At 32.5% G+C, this 19,214-nt stretch overlaps 2 protein-coding genes across 3 annotated transcripts in view; one reads left to right on the top strand and one right to left on the bottom strand.

The window, feature by feature from the left end:
- Positions 1-542: 542 nt before the first annotated feature.
- On the bottom strand, positions 543-12,430 carry LOC110019830 (protein DELETION OF SUV3 SUPPRESSOR 1(I)-like). The gene is made up of 2 exons (XM_020717683.1): positions 12,328-12,430; positions 543-809 (listed from the first exon to the last, which is right to left on the bottom strand). The coding sequence occupies exons 1-2, from the start codon at positions 12,428-12,430 to the stop codon at positions 679-681; spliced, it is 234 nt and encodes a 77-aa protein (XP_020573342.1). The 3' UTR covers positions 543-678.
- The window catches only part of LOC110021120 (myosin-binding protein 2), a 21,208-nt gene continuing 6,175 nt past the window's right edge, over positions 4,182-19,214 (top strand). Inside the window, exons 1-3 of one of the 2 annotated variants that reach the window (XM_020719469.1) lie at positions 4,182-4,318; positions 14,699-15,921; positions 18,649-18,810. In XM_020719469.1, coding sequence (XP_020575128.1) covers positions 14,734-15,921; positions 18,649-18,723 — 1,263 coding nt within the window. In that variant the 5' untranslated portion in view covers positions 4,182-4,318; positions 14,699-14,733 and the 3' untranslated portion in view covers positions 18,724-18,810. Of the gene's footprint in view, positions 4,319-14,698; positions 15,922-18,648; positions 18,811-19,214 lie in introns of those variants that run through there. The other variant, XM_020719479.1, reaches the window with a different exon arrangement.

The raw sequence follows: 19,214 nt of genomic DNA, 5'->3' as shown, positions 1-19,214 counted from the left end.
ACAGGAATAAGCACAACCTGTGAATCAACATAGTAACTCAGCACTTCCATAGCAAATTCATATATTTATATCGTATATGATATAAGTAATGGTGATGATTCTAAATATTGTCCAGCCAATTGCAACACAACAATTTGTTTAAGGTACAATACTTGTCAATGATTAAAAGGATTCCATCATGCATTACATTTGGAGGAAAAAAATAAATTCTGCTTCAGCAAGAAAATAATATAAAACACTAAATTTGCTAATTTAGATTAGATTCGAATTATAAAGCAATCATGGATGTATTGATAAAATCATGTTAGGAGTTTGATTTATTTTATTTAAGGCTTAGTTATTTTCCTTGCCATTCTTTTTTTCTTGATCTTTAATCCTTAATATTCAAGTAAACTTAAGAAGAAGAAAAAGCATAAATCATCATAACACACTCTACAAAATCTTCTATAAACCACAGCATAATCAACAAGTAAATTAATAAGTCATTTAGTCAATAAGTATGCCTAGTTTAGTTCATTGAAACAAAGTTCCCAAACCCAAGCAGAAAGCTGTTGCAATGCAACACAGAAAGCTGTTCACAAAATTAAAAACACATTTCGAAAAAGCACACAAACCTCAAAAGAACATTTTGCTAAAGCTTATAGAGCACAATAAGGAGGAAGGAGAGCAAGAGGCACTTTACTTCTTCTCTGAGTTGCTTCTCAATTCTTTTCTCAATTGAAGGGAGAAATCATCATTGACATCATCATCATCCCAATCATCTTCCCACTGTTGCAGGACTTCCTTTCCTTCTTCCTTATCATCCCGCTCTGCAAATTAATAATGTTATATTTTGAACTCCAAAATGTGAAACATATATAAAGCTTGGTGAGACATGCAAGTAATCATTATTTTGAGTTATATAAATGTAGCTCTATTTATTTGTATTGTTTTGTCTTAACATTTGATCTTTAACTTTCTTGATAAAATAACTTATTCAGTTACACATATTATAAATTCAAATAAAAAAAATACAAATAAACTGTTTACAGAACGCACGAACCAAACAGCTCAACAGCTTATCCAGAACAGAGACAGATTGGTGATTTCTCCAGAATCAGTTGTTCTCAAAATGCACTAACCAAACAGCCAGACAGATTATCCGGATCAGCTGCCCATCAGCAATTATAAGGATAAGCTGTTTATCAGCAGAAGCTGGATAAACTGCAGCTGTCCCAATCCCAAACAGACTCTAAGGGTCCTTTCGGGCAGCTTGTGTGTTTCAGGATAATCTGCTTATCTTGAAACGCAGACAGCGGGCCGGCCGCGAGGGTCGACACGCGGCCCACATTTAGTGTAAAAACTCAAACATAATTTCAAATAAGCTAGCAAAACGCGTGAATCAAACGGTATGACGGCGTTTTGAAAACGTGCGCCAAAGCGACCCTAAATCTTTAATATATTGGTGTCGCACTCCAGTCCCCACTTTTCTTCCAATTTCGTCGCCGTCAAAGCCAAAATCCTCCCCTCTTCTTCACTACCTCATTCTCCTTCCCATTTCGTTGCTGTTGAAGCTAGAAATCGAAGCCGCGTTGCACTCCGTCGTCTTCTCCGCTTTTTAGCTTCGCTCCTCGTTGCAGTCGATGCCTACATCAATTGCAGTATTAATTTTACAAATTCACGAAAATATATAAAATTGACATGCTATTACTTTTATAATTTAGGCTCTTTTTGGGTTGTTGTAATTTTTTAAGAAGTTAGTCGTAAATATATTGTTAGGTACGACTCATATATCATATGAGTGACAGATGCTGGAAAGAAGTAGAGTGGAAGAATTTGTCCAATAGGAGGTGTTTTGTTGTGTATGTTGGGGGTGCGGGAGCAACGCCCCGCGGTAGGGATAATTTTGTAATTATATATTATACTTAGGGTTTATTCTAAGGTTATAAATAGATTTGTTTGTAACTATAGTCGATATCTCATATTCTGTAACATTTTTTCTAGAGTTGAAAGAAAACCGCCGCTATACTCCCGATGACGTAGACATCTTTGCCGAACCTTATTAAATATCTGTGTGTTTTTCTGGCTTTGTGTCGATTTCTGTTTTTCTTCGCCATAATTTTCTCAACAAATTCAACATATATTTAAAAAAAATTAAATAATATATATTTTTAAGCCACCTTATTTTAACATGTTAAGTTGAAATAAAATAACTTTTTACCAAAAAAAGATTTCTAAAAACAGTCAAAAATCAAAACAGAGAGAAAATTATCCCAAACAAACCCTTATTATCAAAGTACTTTTCTCATGTTGAATATATGACGATAAAAAAATAAAAGAATAAAAATTTTTAAATAAAAAATATTATTTCAATATATATATTTTAAACCAATATAAGAACAAAATTATCATAAATGATGTCCATTTTTACAATTAATCTGAAAAACCAACAATAGAAAACATAAATGGAATAAGTTTAAGTTTCATTGAATTCCATATTTTATTGCGAGTTGATTTGACCGACCAACCGACCAACAGACCAATCGGCCAACCGACGATAGTTATTCTAATTCTATATCGGAATATTAACGAACATATCACTCAATCCCTATGTATTTACAAACCAAACCGGTAAATCTCAATTTGGACATAAATATCACCTTAAAAGTTTATTGAGATACATGTTATGATGCGAAAATATGTGTGTTTGTATAATATGAAAAATAAAATTTATGTGTTTTATGTGTAAATACATAAAAGTTGGGTTGTACGTATGTAAATACCCCTTCTATGGTATAAAGCTGAAATTTAAACTTTTTATAAATATCTAATATTTTTTAAAAAAATATTTATTTAGAAAATATACCAAAATTCGTTAGATTTAAGATAAAATATTATGTGTGACGAACCTCATATCCGAAAGACAATCCGTATGCGTCCACGCTGCCTTGTATCCTAGGGCGACCAATCTAAATCATCATCCGGACATACGGTCGTCACACATAATATTTGTTCAAGATTTAAGATGTCTGTCTACTTGAAAACTACATATTTATAATAAATTTTTAAGTAGTTGATTTTTTTGTAGGATCTTTAAAAAAAAAATTATAATATTGATCAAACTTAATCGATTTAATTTAAAGGTTAAATATTTTTTTTACATACATTGCACTCTAAACTTCAATTTTTGTATGCATATCATTTTTATTTCACTTTTTAAAATTTAAAATAATGAAGTTTTATTTTATTTCATCCCAAGGATTTAGTGGGTACAAATGTGAAAAACAAAAAATTAGGGGTTGGATATGTAAAAAATGAAAGAATTTGTTGGAAAGCATGTAAATACCCCTTCTTTATGCAAACTTATCACAAAACATGATGGTTGCTGCACTAACTTTAATTTTGATTGATTTACATAGACTCTGACTAAAAAGGCAATAAAGTTATTAGATTTGGTTTCATGGGAGAAGCAAGATGATTTATGTAGAAAATGTATATAAATTTGCTATAAATATGATCAAATTGTGCTGTTTGACATGATGAACATAACGAGCTCAATATCAAATAATTACATGATCGTTATGAAACTTAACTTTTAAAAAACTTACGTAGAATCATGAGAATTAATGTGGACCGTCTGATTGAATATTTTGTGAATTAACCTAAATTTAATTAAATGCTTATATAAAAAATAATGACATGCAATAAAAATTTTTAAATATAAATTAAAATGAAAATAACTTTAGTAATGAATAAATATAATTATTTTAGTAAAATTAATATATTTTACATTTAAATTTAATAATTTAAAAAGTAAAAATTAAATAAAAATTATATGTAAACCTCTTAAAAAATATAAAAATATTGTTTAAGTTAAATATCACTTATGGACCCATATATGTAATATATAAAGGGAGTAACAATTTGAAGAAATGTTTTACCAAAATAAATATTTTTTTTGGAAGATTTACATTTATACCACTTGATTCTTAGGTATTTACATATGTAGCAATTAAATTTCAATCTTTACACATTTTACATATATGCGTAAAATATATATATTTGTGATATGAAATATTTTGGAGGTATAACTGTAAATATATAAGAATTGGCTGGTCTGCATGTAATAATACAAATGCCCCTATTTTTTTGTCACCGAAAACTGTTCCTCCTCTTTGCAGAATAAAATATTTGCAGCGAATAAAGACATTTTAGAAATTAGGTACTCTTTCCTCCTCCATTCCTTCCGCTCTGTTTTTCTCTTCCTCTTCTCCTTTCTCTCTTCAATGGATTCCGCTGCTGGATTTTGACGGGTTAGGAAAAGAAAGCTCTTGATCAGGTCTGAACTTTGAGCATATATTTTAAAGTTCTCTTCTTTCGCTCTGAATAACACCCGACGCACATCAAGATTCGAGCTTTCATAGATTTCTTGATGAAAAGTTGGTTTTTTTTTTTATTTGCTGCTGCTTCTTCTTCTTCTTCTTCTTCTTCTTCTTTATATTTGATGTTACAGTTTCTTCTATCGTCCCCTCACTTGCTGAATGTGAGTTCCATGGTGGTGGTGGAGAGGCTGAAGTCAGGACTCAGGAGTAATTTAGCATATGTTTAATTATTTTCTTCTTTGTTCAGTCTGGATTGGTGCTAAATATGTTTTTGCATTGTAATATTTTAGTGTGGTTGAATAATTTTGTGTGTATGAATGATTGTGGTGAGATGAAATTGATGTTTTCTGCTGCAAATTACATGCAGAGATAGAAGATGAAATTAGTTGCTGAAATAGGCTTGAATAATTGAAGTAAAATAAGGGAATTTTGATGGCAGGGATTAAGAATATGATATTGAGTTCGTGGGAAGCTCTGGAAAATGGGGGATTGAGGAGGGGGTTAGAAAGAGAATCTAAAAATATTGGAAGATTGTTTATTTCCATTACATATAATTATAGAGCACATTAAATCACACACACACACACAGACGCACTATGCATGTCTAATACGTCCATTATAATTATAGAACACATCAAACCACACACACAGACACACACACACACACAGGGAGAGGGGGAGAGGGAGATTGGGAGAGGGAGGGATAGAGGGAGAGGGAGGGGGTGGGGATAGAGGGAGACTCTCTCAGTGTATATACCGATCAATGCCACTCTTAAATGAACATATAAATCAAGTAGTAAATTATAGATTTAAAGCACAATCATGATTGTTGAACTTCGAAGGTTTTCCTTGCACTTCTTAGGTTAGAGATGACGAGAAATCAATGAATATTATAATGTTTTTTGCCTTTATATAGGCACACCTTTATTAAGATTTGAAGCCATGAAATAAATGTTAATTGATAATCTACAAATGTGGGTATGAAGCCACATAATTGAGGGACATATACAAGTGTTGACCTTAGTCTTCGAATGAGAAGTCAAGGCATTAAATTGTCAAACCAATGTACAAATAATCCTAAGGACACCTATTTATAGTGGTTCAAATTCTTACTAACCTACATCTACTTCACAATATATTCCTTTAGAATGCCATTAAACACCAGTGCTCAACTACTGCGGGAAATCAAACTTACCATGTAGCTCTCTTTCATCTAAAAGAGTAAACCACAATGTTCTTATCTGGGCAAAGCCTTGCGAAAGTATACAAAGACTAGAGTAAGCTAAATGCAACAACTTAGTTACAAGTGAACCGATAGGAATATACTAAATGGAGAGTAATGCAAGCAAAAGTGATCGTAAATGAATCTCAAAGATGAATAAGGCCATGAGAACTCTTGGAACTCGAGAGCTTTTTGCGAGACTTTATTTATGGAAAAAGTGTCAAAATGGTGCCCTAACTTTTTTTTATTCATTTTAGTCCTAAAGGATATAAAAGACTCTTTAGAGAGGACTAAAATCGTCCTCCAAGAGGGCTATTTCAACCAATATTAAAATATGGGGACAAATTTGGCACTTTTATGGACCATAAGACTAAAATAAGCCCATGTAAATAGTCAGGAGATTATTTTGGCACATGTTTATTTACGAGGAAGAGGAGTTCTATGGTACCAATTGTGAATGATTACTATAATTCGAGGACCTTCTTCAATGATGCTTTGTTTTTCTTGGTCATTTATTGAGAATGTTTTGAGAATTTTATTGTCTCTATGCATGTTATTTTTTTTATAGATATGAGACACCATATTTATATTATAAGATGGGAAATTTGATTGTAATGCTCCATAAGCAAATTATGACGAACTTTGCTATGGTGGGTAGATGGCAACTAGATGTGACCATCAATTGAGAGAACACATATCACATTATTGTGTAATTTTATGTTTTTATTTTCTTTTTTCATGTATGTTCTTTGTCCCTCTTTGTGTTTGTATTAGGTTTTATCATTCCCAACAACAATTATTTTATACATTATTAGCTATGAACTATTGGTCACTACATCTCAAAATACTTTATTTTAAAAAGGTAATCGTGGAATGCTCAAGAAATTTTTGAAAGGTCACTCTATTAGGTTTTGGAAGGATTTTAGAGTTTTCTTGCAAGTTTTAAGAAGTTTCTTCCAATAGGTTCTAAAAGCTTTAGCTAAAGTTTTAGCTTGCACATTGGCTAGTTTATTTATTTATTTTTTTTTTGGTCGTTGGAGCCTCATCAATCGTCGAACATGGCTCCCTTCTTTAAGATTCAATTGAACCTACAATTGATCATTTGTCAAATATCAAAGAAAGGTTTTTGTTGATACTTTGGTAATGTAGTCAACCTTGAGAATATTGTTTTTGTATATGCTTGTGATATGGCCAACTCATGCAACCTAGTTGGTTTGTCTGGTGTGTCCAACTAAATTACTAATATCCTTATTGTTCACTTCTATAATGATTTAGAAATGTTCGCAGCATTTATGTATCCCAAGGGTGTGATTGGACTAAAATAGCTGACCGATGAAGTTGGGTTAGCCCAAATTGAAGTTGAGGGAATACTTGCTTTTCTGGCAGTGTATTAGCACCTTCTAATTGGTTTGAATTGTAGCATATCTCTTAGCACCTACACACACGCACACACACACAAGCACACACTTATGAATCAATAATAATCATCTATTCTTGTCCATAAATAACAGCTTTCTACTTGATTACAATTATTGCAGTTACTTTTTAACTGTTCATTTTTCGTTCTCCTCTTAATAGTTTAATTTTTATAGCTCTGATTATTTTAGAGGCATTTACATACAAACCATAAATTTTTTATACATTTATAAACCCAACACCTAAACTTTCATATTTACATGCATACTACTCTTTAACTTCACAAAAAAAAAAAAACCACTATTACTAACTTTTTAAAAATGAAATACATAAAAAAAAAATACCACTATTACTAACTTTTTAAAAATGAAATACATCTTTTCATTCAAAGGTTTATAACACCAAAATGTTGTAATGCCCAAGTGTTATAAAAGTAAATATTAAACTTTGAGTGTTAGGTATGTATATGCATAAGGATTGTGTGGTATGCATGTAAACTTTCCTTAATTTTTTGTTTTTTTTTTTGCCCTACTGAGCGATAGTATGGTCATCTTGGATGCTCAATGGGTTCCATATATGTTGGTCTTTTTTGGTTTTTTTGCATTAATGATCTCAAGCATGTACTATGTAGATGATCAATTTGGAAGAATTTTTCTTTCAAGATCTAGGTTTATTGTAAGTTGTTAGCACGTTTAATTGAGGAATAGATACTCTAGTTCGCTCATTCTAATCTCTAGGCTATTCTAGTCAGCCATGGGCTCATCGTAAGCCTTAAAACAAGAATCGCATCGACCACATGGAGTTAATGCAGAAGTTACTTGCTCTCGAGCCCTGGTCAACCATGGTAATAAAATCACAGATACATGAGAACCATAAACTACATGAAACACTCAACTTTAATTGAATTTTCAACTCTAATGCCACTTGTTAGGTGTATTGGGTCAACTAGGTTCTAGAGTTCGCCTGATGTTGAATCCATTTTAAACTCTTAAACTTAAAGAATGAGGGTCAACTACTTTGCATTTTTATCCCAATACATCTTACAAATAACACTATCGTCTGACATTCTCACTTGCCTTTACGTTAAATACTTAAATCATTGTTAACTCAACTATCCCTTCATGGCATCCAATCATGCGTATCAAAATGTCGGTATGATTAAATATAACATAGATAAAAAGTTTAAAATATTGAGAAAAGGATTGATGATGTTTCATTTGACATCATTTTTGTTTCTTATTTTTATTTTCATTTTTTTCTTTTGTCTTTAAAAGGTGGCTATTGGTATAATCTTTATATACTTTTACTTTTTTTGATTTTAAAATAACAATCTCAATCAAATATGTTTGAATTCAAATTAAAATGCAAATAAAATAAAATTAAAATTAAAAAACAAAGGCCAAATTATGAAAAAGGCACACCTTAATAAATCAAATTTGTAACTGGAGCACCGAAATTCTTTTTTTTAAAAAGAAGCAATTGCGCCCCTTAGGGGAACACAAGTCAAAAGGATATGCGTCCCTATGGGGCGCACGTCTATTTTTTTAAAATTGTATTATTTATAATATAATTATTAATATATATTGTATATTAAATAACATTATAAATATTATTATTATTATTTATTTTTATACATAAAACAACTTTAAAACTAATTTCTACATTAATTAATAAATTGTAAGTAATTTTTAATTAAATAAAAAAAAATTAAATAAACTAAATAAACTACAAAATTTGAAAGTTGTAAAATTTATTTTAAATTGAAATATTTACAAAATAAAATAAATTAAATTAATTGAATAAAGTGAACAAATCAAATCAACTGCCATAATATTTTAAAAAAAATACAATCTTCCTCTACATCTATAACGTCTGAGCCAGGTGTATATCGAGACGGTGGTCGCAGTAGTTGGTGAAGCAATTGATGTTCTTAAAGTTATTCTTCAACATCGTCGCACTCAGTTGTGTCATTAATTCCATCTTGTGGCATCCAATACATTAGGATTTGGCAGGAAATATAATTGTGGTGTACCGAAATCCATGCCTACATCAGAAATAGGCGCAAACACAAGAATGCTTTGAAAATTTAAATCGAAGTCTCCACCACTATTGGTTGTCCACTACATGTCAAATGATGGACACTCGATTTTGATTGTATACAAGAATTGTAGGCACTTGATTAACCATTCTCTTAATACTAAGGCATGAATGACACATTTTAGAATCTTTTGCTATAAAGTTTAAATTAATTTAATTTAGATAAATATTTCATGCGAAATTAACTAACACGAAAAATTCTTTACGTTCTTACACTATCTAAAGTGACTGCTGTTGCACGATGTGCTTCACCCAACGATGCAATACTAGGAGGTGAAAATGTTCACTGCGAAGTGAATCGTCTAGCACGGTTGGGGTGGCCTGCCAAACCTGCTCCCTCTGTCATCCATACTAAAGTGATTGTTGTGTTAGTAAACAAAAAGACAATTATTTCATTGAAAAAGTAAGTTCGTAGAAGCAATGGAGAGTTAAAATGTATACTAACTACAGTATTTTATTCGAACCTGCTAGTTCTTGGATTATCGGGACATGTTGCTCGATTATGCCCCGTGTTTTTACAAAAAGGTACACATTCTTGTGCTTGTGGTTCGTCTCGTCCATTGTGTTCCTTATCACACTTGTCTTTGGACGACCACATCTTCTTCTAAATAGGCGGGGAGTAAAGTGATAATACCTTCTTGTGGATTGTATGGTGGCCACGACTCCTCAGGTATCACATGAAATAATGCTTCTTATGTGTGTTGATAGAAATCCAACGTGAAGTATTTTGAAACAAAAGTTGTGTGATCCGAACATTTGGCCCCCAATGCCACAATCACACACACACATGATAAGTGATAGGATTGTGGTTTATTGCACGTGCATAAACAATTCTCTGTTGAAAGAATAGCAGCACGAAATACCCTACAAGTCATATCAAATATCGGATATTCAAGATTGTTTATGCTATTCGGCTAGGGAAATTTATGGGACTCGTGCTCAATTCTTTGTAGAGTAGATCTTGTGTGCGGGACAAAGTTAGAACAACCAGTCTTGGTCCATTGCGGCACATTGTTGGATCGTTTTAAGAATAAGACGACCAAATTATAATATATAGCATATATGAGGCCCTGAATTGGAAGACCTCGTGCACATCTTAGAACCCCGTTAAAACATTCAGATGTGTTTGTTGTCATTGTGCAAAATCGAGCTCCACCATCATGTGTTAAATTTCATTTCATGATATCTTTCTCAATCAACCAAACATATGCCTCCTCCTTAATTTGTTTAATATCATTGATGTGCCTATTAAAGGTTCCGAGTTCATCCGTATTGCCCGCCCAATACATTTTGTCACAGACACTGTCGACATCCCCTATTGTAAGTCGTCTTAATGCATTCTTAAAGTTTTCTTGTAGATGACACAAGCAGTATCAATGTGCAGCTCATGGGAAAATCTCTCTGCAGCCACGAACCAAACTTGGGTGCCTTTCTGATATAATACATAGATCTCGATGGGTCTAGACGACTTCCAACAAAACATATAGTTCTTGTAGAAACTATACCCACGACATAGTATTCTTACACTCAACTACAACAAATGCAAGTGGAAAAAGTCCACCGTTTCTGTCAATTCCTACTGCAGCCAGTAGATTACCTCTATACTTTCCTAAAAGAAACATCTCGTTCATACTAAGCACTGGTGGGAAAAATCTCCACCTGTATATATTGGGGCCTATAGAAACATGTATTACTTTTAACTTCAATTTTATACATAGTGTATGACATTGGACTGCTTATTGCTTCCATTGGTCGAATTAATGATAATATGACTCCTCAAAACTGGCAAATATTGATTTTATTGCTTTTCTACGTCACCTCATGCTTTGATGTAACTAACATGGACATTAAATTTGGCCTCCATATGAGCAACAATTTCCTTGGGCTTTAGGTTAAGTTTTTGCCTTAAAACTGAACTGATATAGTGGCATGTGTACTTCAAAGTAAAGTTTTGGTGTTCAGTTGACATTATTGGACGACCACATGTATGGTCTGACCTAAGTACTGATATTTTCAATGCACCTCCTAATTGCTGACTTTGTGTAGCATGTAGATGCCACTGACACGAACGAGTTTCATGATTGAAATTTATACACTGAGCTGTAAGTTATTTTTTATTTGAAGTTGTTTTGATGTAATTTATATTATTAATTATCAACCATCCATTCAGGGCACATTATAGTGCATCCTTACTTGAAAATATCATTCCCTCATATAATACATCCGGAATGACATCATCTCCATGCAAGGGCACTGAAATTATGGGAGCATAACAATCTTCAACTGCATCCCATTCTTTGATAGTTCAAATTGGCGCGATAAATCAATTGTTCTCTACCATTGACTCTAACATCTCCGTATTTAGCATTGTTTATTGGTTCAATAAATCGTGTCCTAGTAAAACGACATTTGGCTCACCATCTTGTACACTAAAGTCCTCGTTTGCCCCTGGCTCTCTCAAATTGTCACTGGTGTCACTATCCATCATTTCATATCTGTTTATGTTTGCATCCAAGTGCATACTATGCAACTCTTGACATTGGACTGCTTATTGCTTCCATTGGTCTAATTAGTGATAATATGACTCCTCAAAACTGACAAATATTGATTTTATTGCTTTTCTACGTCCACCTCATGCTTTGATGTAACTAACATGGACATTAAATTTGGCCTCCATATGAGCAACAATTTCCTTGGGCTTTAGGTTAAGTTTTTGCCTTAAAACTGAACTGATATAGTGGCATGTGTACTTCAAAGTAAAGTTTTGGTGTTCAGTTGACATTATTGGACGACCACATGTATGGTCTGACCTAAGTACTGATATTTTCAATGCACCTCCTAATTGCTGACTTTGTGTAGCATGTAGATGCCACTGACACGAACGAGTTTCATGATTGAAATTTATACACTGAGCTGTAAGTTATTTTTTATTTGAAGTTGTTTTGATGTAATTTATATTATTAATTATCAACCATCCATTCAGGGCACATTATAGTGCATCCTTACTTGAAAATATCATTCCCTCATATAATACATCCGGAATGACATCATCTCCATGCAAGGGCACTGAAATTATGGGAGCATAACAATCTTCAACTGCATCCCATTCTTTGATAGTTCAAATTGGCGCGATAAATCAATTGTTCTCTACCATTGACTCTAACATCTCTGTATTTAGCATTGTTTATTGGTTCAATAAATCGTGTCCTAGTAAAATGACATTTGGCTCACCATCTCGTACACTATAGTCCTCGTTTGCCTCTGGCTCTCTCGAATTGTCACTGGTGTCACTATCCATCATTTCATATTTGTCTATGTTTGCATCCAAGTGCATACTATGCAACTCTTGTTGTGTGACTGACTCAACATGTCTGCTGATGTAAGGGTGGAATGAATGTGATAAGTCAAATGATCGACGTGCACTATAATTGTCCACTAGTTGGTTATATATATTATATAATCCAGTGTCATATGTGTTGAAGGGAATTGGAGTTGGCCTACAAAGTTGAAGTCATAAAGTTTAGGAAGTTCATAGTAGATTCCTCTAATTGTTATATCAATTCAGTATATAGAATTTTTTTTACCTATAAATTTTAGGGATATATTCAGAAGTGTGTGAAGGACCAACAACATTCGAAGGACCGACAACATTTGAAGGAGCATCAACATCATAAGCGTCAACAAGCAAGGGCTTAGCCTCGATAAAAATAACTATTATGTGTTTTGTGGCTTCTAACAACTTAAACTTGCAACCTTCATCATCATCGATTGAAGTTGCAATGAAACCCTCACTAACTGACAAACGACATACTATATTAACGGTATGCGTTGAATTATACTTTTGTAGTAAACAAATTATTTTTCTTTTTAATTAATCAAGTGTTATGGACTGTGAGACTTGAACGAGACGATTACGTCCACCAACATAGATTGAAGTGAAGTCTTTTGCGAGTCGCAGCTTGCCATCAAAACATATCAACAAGCGTGACATATTCGTACTCATACTTAAAAAATAGTTCTGATCATGCAATTGATTTTATCTAAACGTAAGAGCTAAAATTTACCTGAGCATAATTAAAACTTCAACTATAACAATAAAAATTAAAAGACATCATAAAATGTTAATTATCCTGGTATATGCAATGAAAAATAATGAATTCGTAGTTATAAGAACTTTCAGGTGAGGAGGGGAATACAAAGATCACATACATTCTAAGCTTTCCTTATGCAGTTTAGGACTTTTTGACAAAGTTCTTTGTAACTTCAAAAGCACTACATTCCATACACATATAGTCATAACCTAAACACTTTTTGTGCCTTCTTTTCGCATAATAAAATGTAATTATTTTTTACTTATTTCATATTTCATTTACGTTTCAATGCAAACGTGCTAATTGTTCTACTATTGGCATTATAAAGTGCTAACTGTTCTAGCATGTAATTAATAATTCATAAAAATATTAATTGCAACAATAAAATATTTCAACGCAGTCGAAACAATTTAAAGAGTTTAGAAAATTATTAAATTTAAAATGTTAAAAATTATATAAGGTCTATATAAACCATTATTAGTCCAGACAGTTGAGATATTATTTCAACCTCCTTCGAACCAGTAGCGCTGCATCGTCGGGTTTCCAAGTTGTATATAGACTCATACAATATTAAGATTTTAATTGACACTTACTTAAATCTAGTTAAATTTACTTCAATCATAACAACAATTTATAAGGACTGTAAAATATAAAGTGTTACTTGTTATGGTATATGCAATGAAAAAAATGCATTCATAGCTATGAAAACTTCCAGGAGAGGAGGGGGGTACAAAGACAACTTACGTCTCAAGTTCTCCTTAGGTAGTTTATATATTTTTTGACAAAGTTTTTAATAGCTTCATAAGCACTATATTTCATATACATATAATATTTGTTTAAGGATAATTCTATTGTGTTCTCTTAATAATAAATATTGCAAGATAAAAATAAACATAAATAAATAATATTAAGTTTTAAATTAATTTCATATAAAACTAAATTGTTCGTACCTTACTAAAAATAATCTGTAAGACAAGATCTGATGGCACGAGCAGCGATTTGACACAAAAAAAATAATTTATAATCGTTTCGGGCAGCATTTCGACGCGTCGTTAATAATTCAAATATAATACGGACAACATTTCGTCACAACAGAAATAATTTAAAAAATTAAGATATTTACGGGTATAATGAAAACGTGGGATAAAAATTTATTGAAAAGAGTTTAGTCAAATTTCACCATATCGTACATAATTTAAAACAGTAGCAAGCATTATAACAACATATTACTAAAAATTAATGATGTAAATTTAAAAATATTTAAAAAAAGCAGACAACATTTCAATTTTCGTACAAAAATGTAAAAAAATGCAGCATAACAGTATATTAAATGTGAAAAAAATACATAAATAATAAAATTAAACTAATATAATAACACATGCTCCTTTAAAAAAAAACAATTGTGTGCTTATGCTAATAACGGTAATTAACGAGCTTCTTTTATAATTCGGCCAAAAATAAAAGTGATATCAAATGGCCTCTATAGTTTCTAACATGTTTTCATCTTTCAGCACGGCTCCCCATTCAATGAAGTTTGTTCTAAATCATGTTTGAAGCTGAGATTATTGCTTTAAAAGAAGCCCTTTACAAGCAAGCTCAATCAATACAAGAACTTTCTGCTGAACTTGAGGAGGAAAGAAGAGCTGCAGCATCAGGGACTGATGAGGCTCTTTCGACAATTTTTCGTCTTCAACAACAGAAGGCTTTGGAGAAGATGGAATCTAATCAATACAAGAGAATGATGGAGGCGAAGATGCTTCACGCCGAAGAATCTTTGACGATTCTCAAAGAAGCTATGCTGGAAAAGGAGGTTGAGATTGCAAATCTCAAGTTTCAAGTACAGTCTTATAGGCAAAGTTTGTTAAGACTTGGCATAAGTGATACTGTTGTTGAACAGACAAAGATGCTTGAGACACCAAAATTGAGTCAAAGTAATGCCTTCTCTAAGTTTTCAGGATTTAATGAAAGGTTTAGAAGGAATATTTCTATGCCTTCTTCTTGGTTTCATAATTTAAATTTAGATATGGATTTTATTGAAAAGAATGAACCTTTAATTCCTACAATACCTTTCACATGGAGTGAGACTGGCGAGAACTCCAAACAGCTGAGAGAACTAAAAGGAGATTTGTCTCTGAAATTGAATGATGACAGCAGAGTTTTCTCGCTGCCCATCGCTGGCGACGATGAATCCCAACCAAACACGAGAACCAGCTCTCTTTCGATCGGCGGCAATTCGATAAACTGTGGTTATTTAGATTCAAAATGCAGTTTTTGTTCATGTTTGTCAGCTCAGAGGCATAGATCAGAGCAAGATTCGACCAGGACAACTACTCACTTTAAGAACATACTCGACATTTACGAAATTCCGAATAGAAACAATGATGGTGGCGTGACCGATGAACCCTGTAAATCTGGTTCAGGCGAAGCCATGATAGAAGCAAAGCGGGCGACGAAGAAATATCCGTCCATGGGGAAAGGAGTTTCTATGGATTCTCTTCAAAATTGTGAGATTACAGTGCGTCATAGTGATGTTGAGGAACTTAAAGAACTGGTGTGGAAGCTTGAGAATGATCAGCGGGTTATGAAGGAGGAACAAACCAACAGAAACAATGAGCAGTTAAACTTACTGAAGCAGATGCATGAGCAGCTGATGATGATGCAATCTCAGACAAAAGTATCAAAAAGGAAGCAGCTTTCCAGACAAGATGAGATATTGTTATCATCTATTACAGAGGTACGCGTTGCTTCATCATCATATTCTCCCTTTTTTGTTATTATTATTATTTTTTTATTATGTAATGCAAATTTCATTACAAGCTTGGTGCAGTTGGGCTCTATCATGAATACTAGAGAATAAAAATAATAAAGTAGTTAGTTTTTCACATGTATAACTCAATCTTAAATCTACATGCCAATGATTTATAATTACTTTAAGACCTTATATAGACGCACGCACACACACGCACGCGAAAATACACAACTGCTTCAAAATTTTCAGTGAATAGAAACGATTGAATGAAATGATTATCTCAATTTCAAACAAGTGGAGATGTCAAATTGGTTGAGGTTAGATATATTGGCTTTTGTTAGTGCATGCGTGTTAGTGATAGTGATTTGTTATAGCAAAATAATTTTGTGAAAAGTTTCATCAATTCTTATATTAATTTAACCATTTAGAGTTGATTGAATGACACATAATAGTCCTTTAAAAAGTCTAGTTTTACCTATGTATTTTATCGATCTCTTTATGCATCATTAATCAAATATGAATTTGATTCTAAGCATTCAAAAGTTTCTATAATTTGAAATAACAATCATCATTAGTCTTAAAACTAATTATTTGAGATAGAATATATGAATTTATTATTTTCCATTTCTTCCATCGTTGTGAAGATTTTAATGTGTTTGGTTTGTTATTAAATGATCTTAAAAAAGCCTTAAATCCTACAAGCCATTATTATAAAAAATTTAAAGACATTAAATGGTTTTGATATTTCATTTATATAGTGGCATTTATATAGAACACACAATTATTATCTATTCACATGTCTAATAACTAAATATTCATATTTGCATGCATGTCACTCAAATCTTTAGCATTACATTAAAAATATTATCATCACTATTTTCTTAAAAGTGAAATACAACTTTTCATACATAGTTTTATGAGACCAATGTGTTATAAGTATAAATATCAAACTTTGGTTGTTATACATGTACATACATAAAATGTATATATATATATATATATGTATGTATGTATGTATATATTCGAGTGCATATGATGGTCTTAACTAGTGCTCTCACTAATACAACACATTTTTTTGTGTTACACCTTTGTGCGGTCTCATTTTTCACATTCTTTCAAGACAAGCGTCGACAAATCCGATTTGGTTCATAGCCAATGTTCGCCTTGCTAGGATTGTCTAACTTTCCTAGACATCTAACCTTCTCGAGTTTCTATAATTGAACATATTAGAAAACCAAGCAAACTCGAACATTGATGCCCTGTGCCATTCTCCTCAAGCCAACCAATCTTCCCCTAAGTCACCAAGAAGAGCAACTTTATCCCATTCATCGAGGATCATCTTTTTTTATGATCCGTCCATAATTCTTTTTGATATCCTAGAGATTCTCTCCTTTTACCTCTAACACGACAATAGCTATCATTGTTTGATTTACTCATTCAAAAGTCAATACATGGCCACCTCTAATATAAAGAAATCATGATGTTAGAGGAATGTAAGAGACTTATGGAGGAGTTGATAGAGAGTTTTTTCTTCAACTAGGATGCCCAGGATCGAGGCACTCTTTAACTACTAATTTCTAACTTAATTGATATTAAAACTCAACTTCCAAAAAAGTAGAGAATAAAATCATGTAAGAATAAATAGCATTGCACCCAAAGAGTTTTTCATCACACATTCAAGATAGATAGTCGATGTTCCCCACACGTCCTCATGATTTATATAGATACCACATAATTCTTATCAATTTACATATCTAACAACTATACTTTGATATTTACATATATAACATCTAGATATTTAACATTAAATCAAAAACTTCATGAGAATTAACTTTTGTTAAAATTGTCGGCCAATATTTTTTGAAAAGGAATGATTTTTGTAAAATATGAAAATAGTTTTAATGTAAATATGATTTTTGAAAGTAACATTTTAATTTAAAAATAGATGAGACCAAACGAGTCTCACATATTAAATAATTTGGACGGTTGAGGCGATACCACAAGTAAGTATTACACTATCCCGAATGATAAGCATACCACTTAACAGTAGACTCAACCACCTAAACTAAGAAGTTTTTGACGTTTGTATGGCTAGCAAGTTCCCTTATCTAATATAAGGATTATATAAAGTTTATTTTACCTGAGTTTCAAGTTCCCTATAGAGGCAAACCCCTATAGTTAATTACATCTTAAACGACCGGGGTCACTTAAGAAGACTCTCGCTTAAGATCAGTGGTTTTACCTTCCATATTTCAAAGTTTAGGTTTCCATGATTGTAAGCGGGAAAATCAAATGGGAGCGGCTCAAACATGAACAATTATTTTAAGAAATCCAAAGGAATGAAAAGTAGGAGATGTCACAGATCCTGGGGAAACCCTGGTGATTTCTCAACTATCCTATTGTTTGACTTTATGTCTTTGAAATGATGATGTTTAATCATGTAATTTATTTTTAGAATTTAAGACTTACTTTCGCATGATATCTGATCGTACAAATAACCTAGAAAGATAAGAAGATTTACACCGTACCGTACGATAACCTCGGAATCCTAAAAGTGTTAGGACTTATAATTGCACAGCATGGTTGTATAAAAAGTCCCAAAAATAAGTTGAAGATTTATGTTGCTCTAAACAAACTACCTCAAAGTTCTATGACTTGTTACTTAAACTAAGGAAAATGCTTAGTTGACGTGAACTTATTTTGATGTTGCAGAGCTATCTCGAAGTTGCTCTTCTGTGTGTACTCGTCATGCTGCTCACGGTGTTCGCTTCAAGCTCCCCGTCGTAGCACCTTCGGATTCAATGTTAATTTTTAAAAGGTACATGCAATTGTTTAGTCAATGATCTGTTGCCGGGTAACTCTTATGAAACCAACTACTGACCTCCTACTCTAAGGTATTAGTGTGTAAAGAAACAGTAGCAGGTACAAGTATAATGACAGAATTTAAAAAATGAGCTAGCATGCATTGTATCAATAAAAGAAATATCATCTGGGAAAACTCAAGAAGGAGCGTAAAATGACCCATGACGAAAGAAAACTCAAGAAAATCAGCAAATGACTTACGACATAAATCTCGAAGCAAAAATAGCAAATGGTAACTCAAGGAAAGTCACTGAAAACACTGGAAGATCATGGAAAAAGACCACGAGTGTTTTACCAAAAGTTCCAATAAAATCCCACAAAAAATCCAAAGAAAGAAAATCGCAAGCACTCGGGTCGGGGCAAGGCTCAGATATTATATATTTGTGCTCGAGGGACGTCGAAGGGTACTATCGGTC

Source organism: Phalaenopsis equestris, unplaced genomic scaffold, assembly GCF_001263595.1.
Source record: "Phalaenopsis equestris unplaced genomic scaffold, ASM126359v1 Scaffold000002, whole genome shotgun sequence".
NCBI classification, from domain to species: domain Eukaryota; kingdom Viridiplantae; phylum Streptophyta; class Magnoliopsida; order Asparagales; family Orchidaceae; genus Phalaenopsis; species Phalaenopsis equestris.
This window is presented reverse-complemented; position numbering and strand designations above follow the sequence as displayed.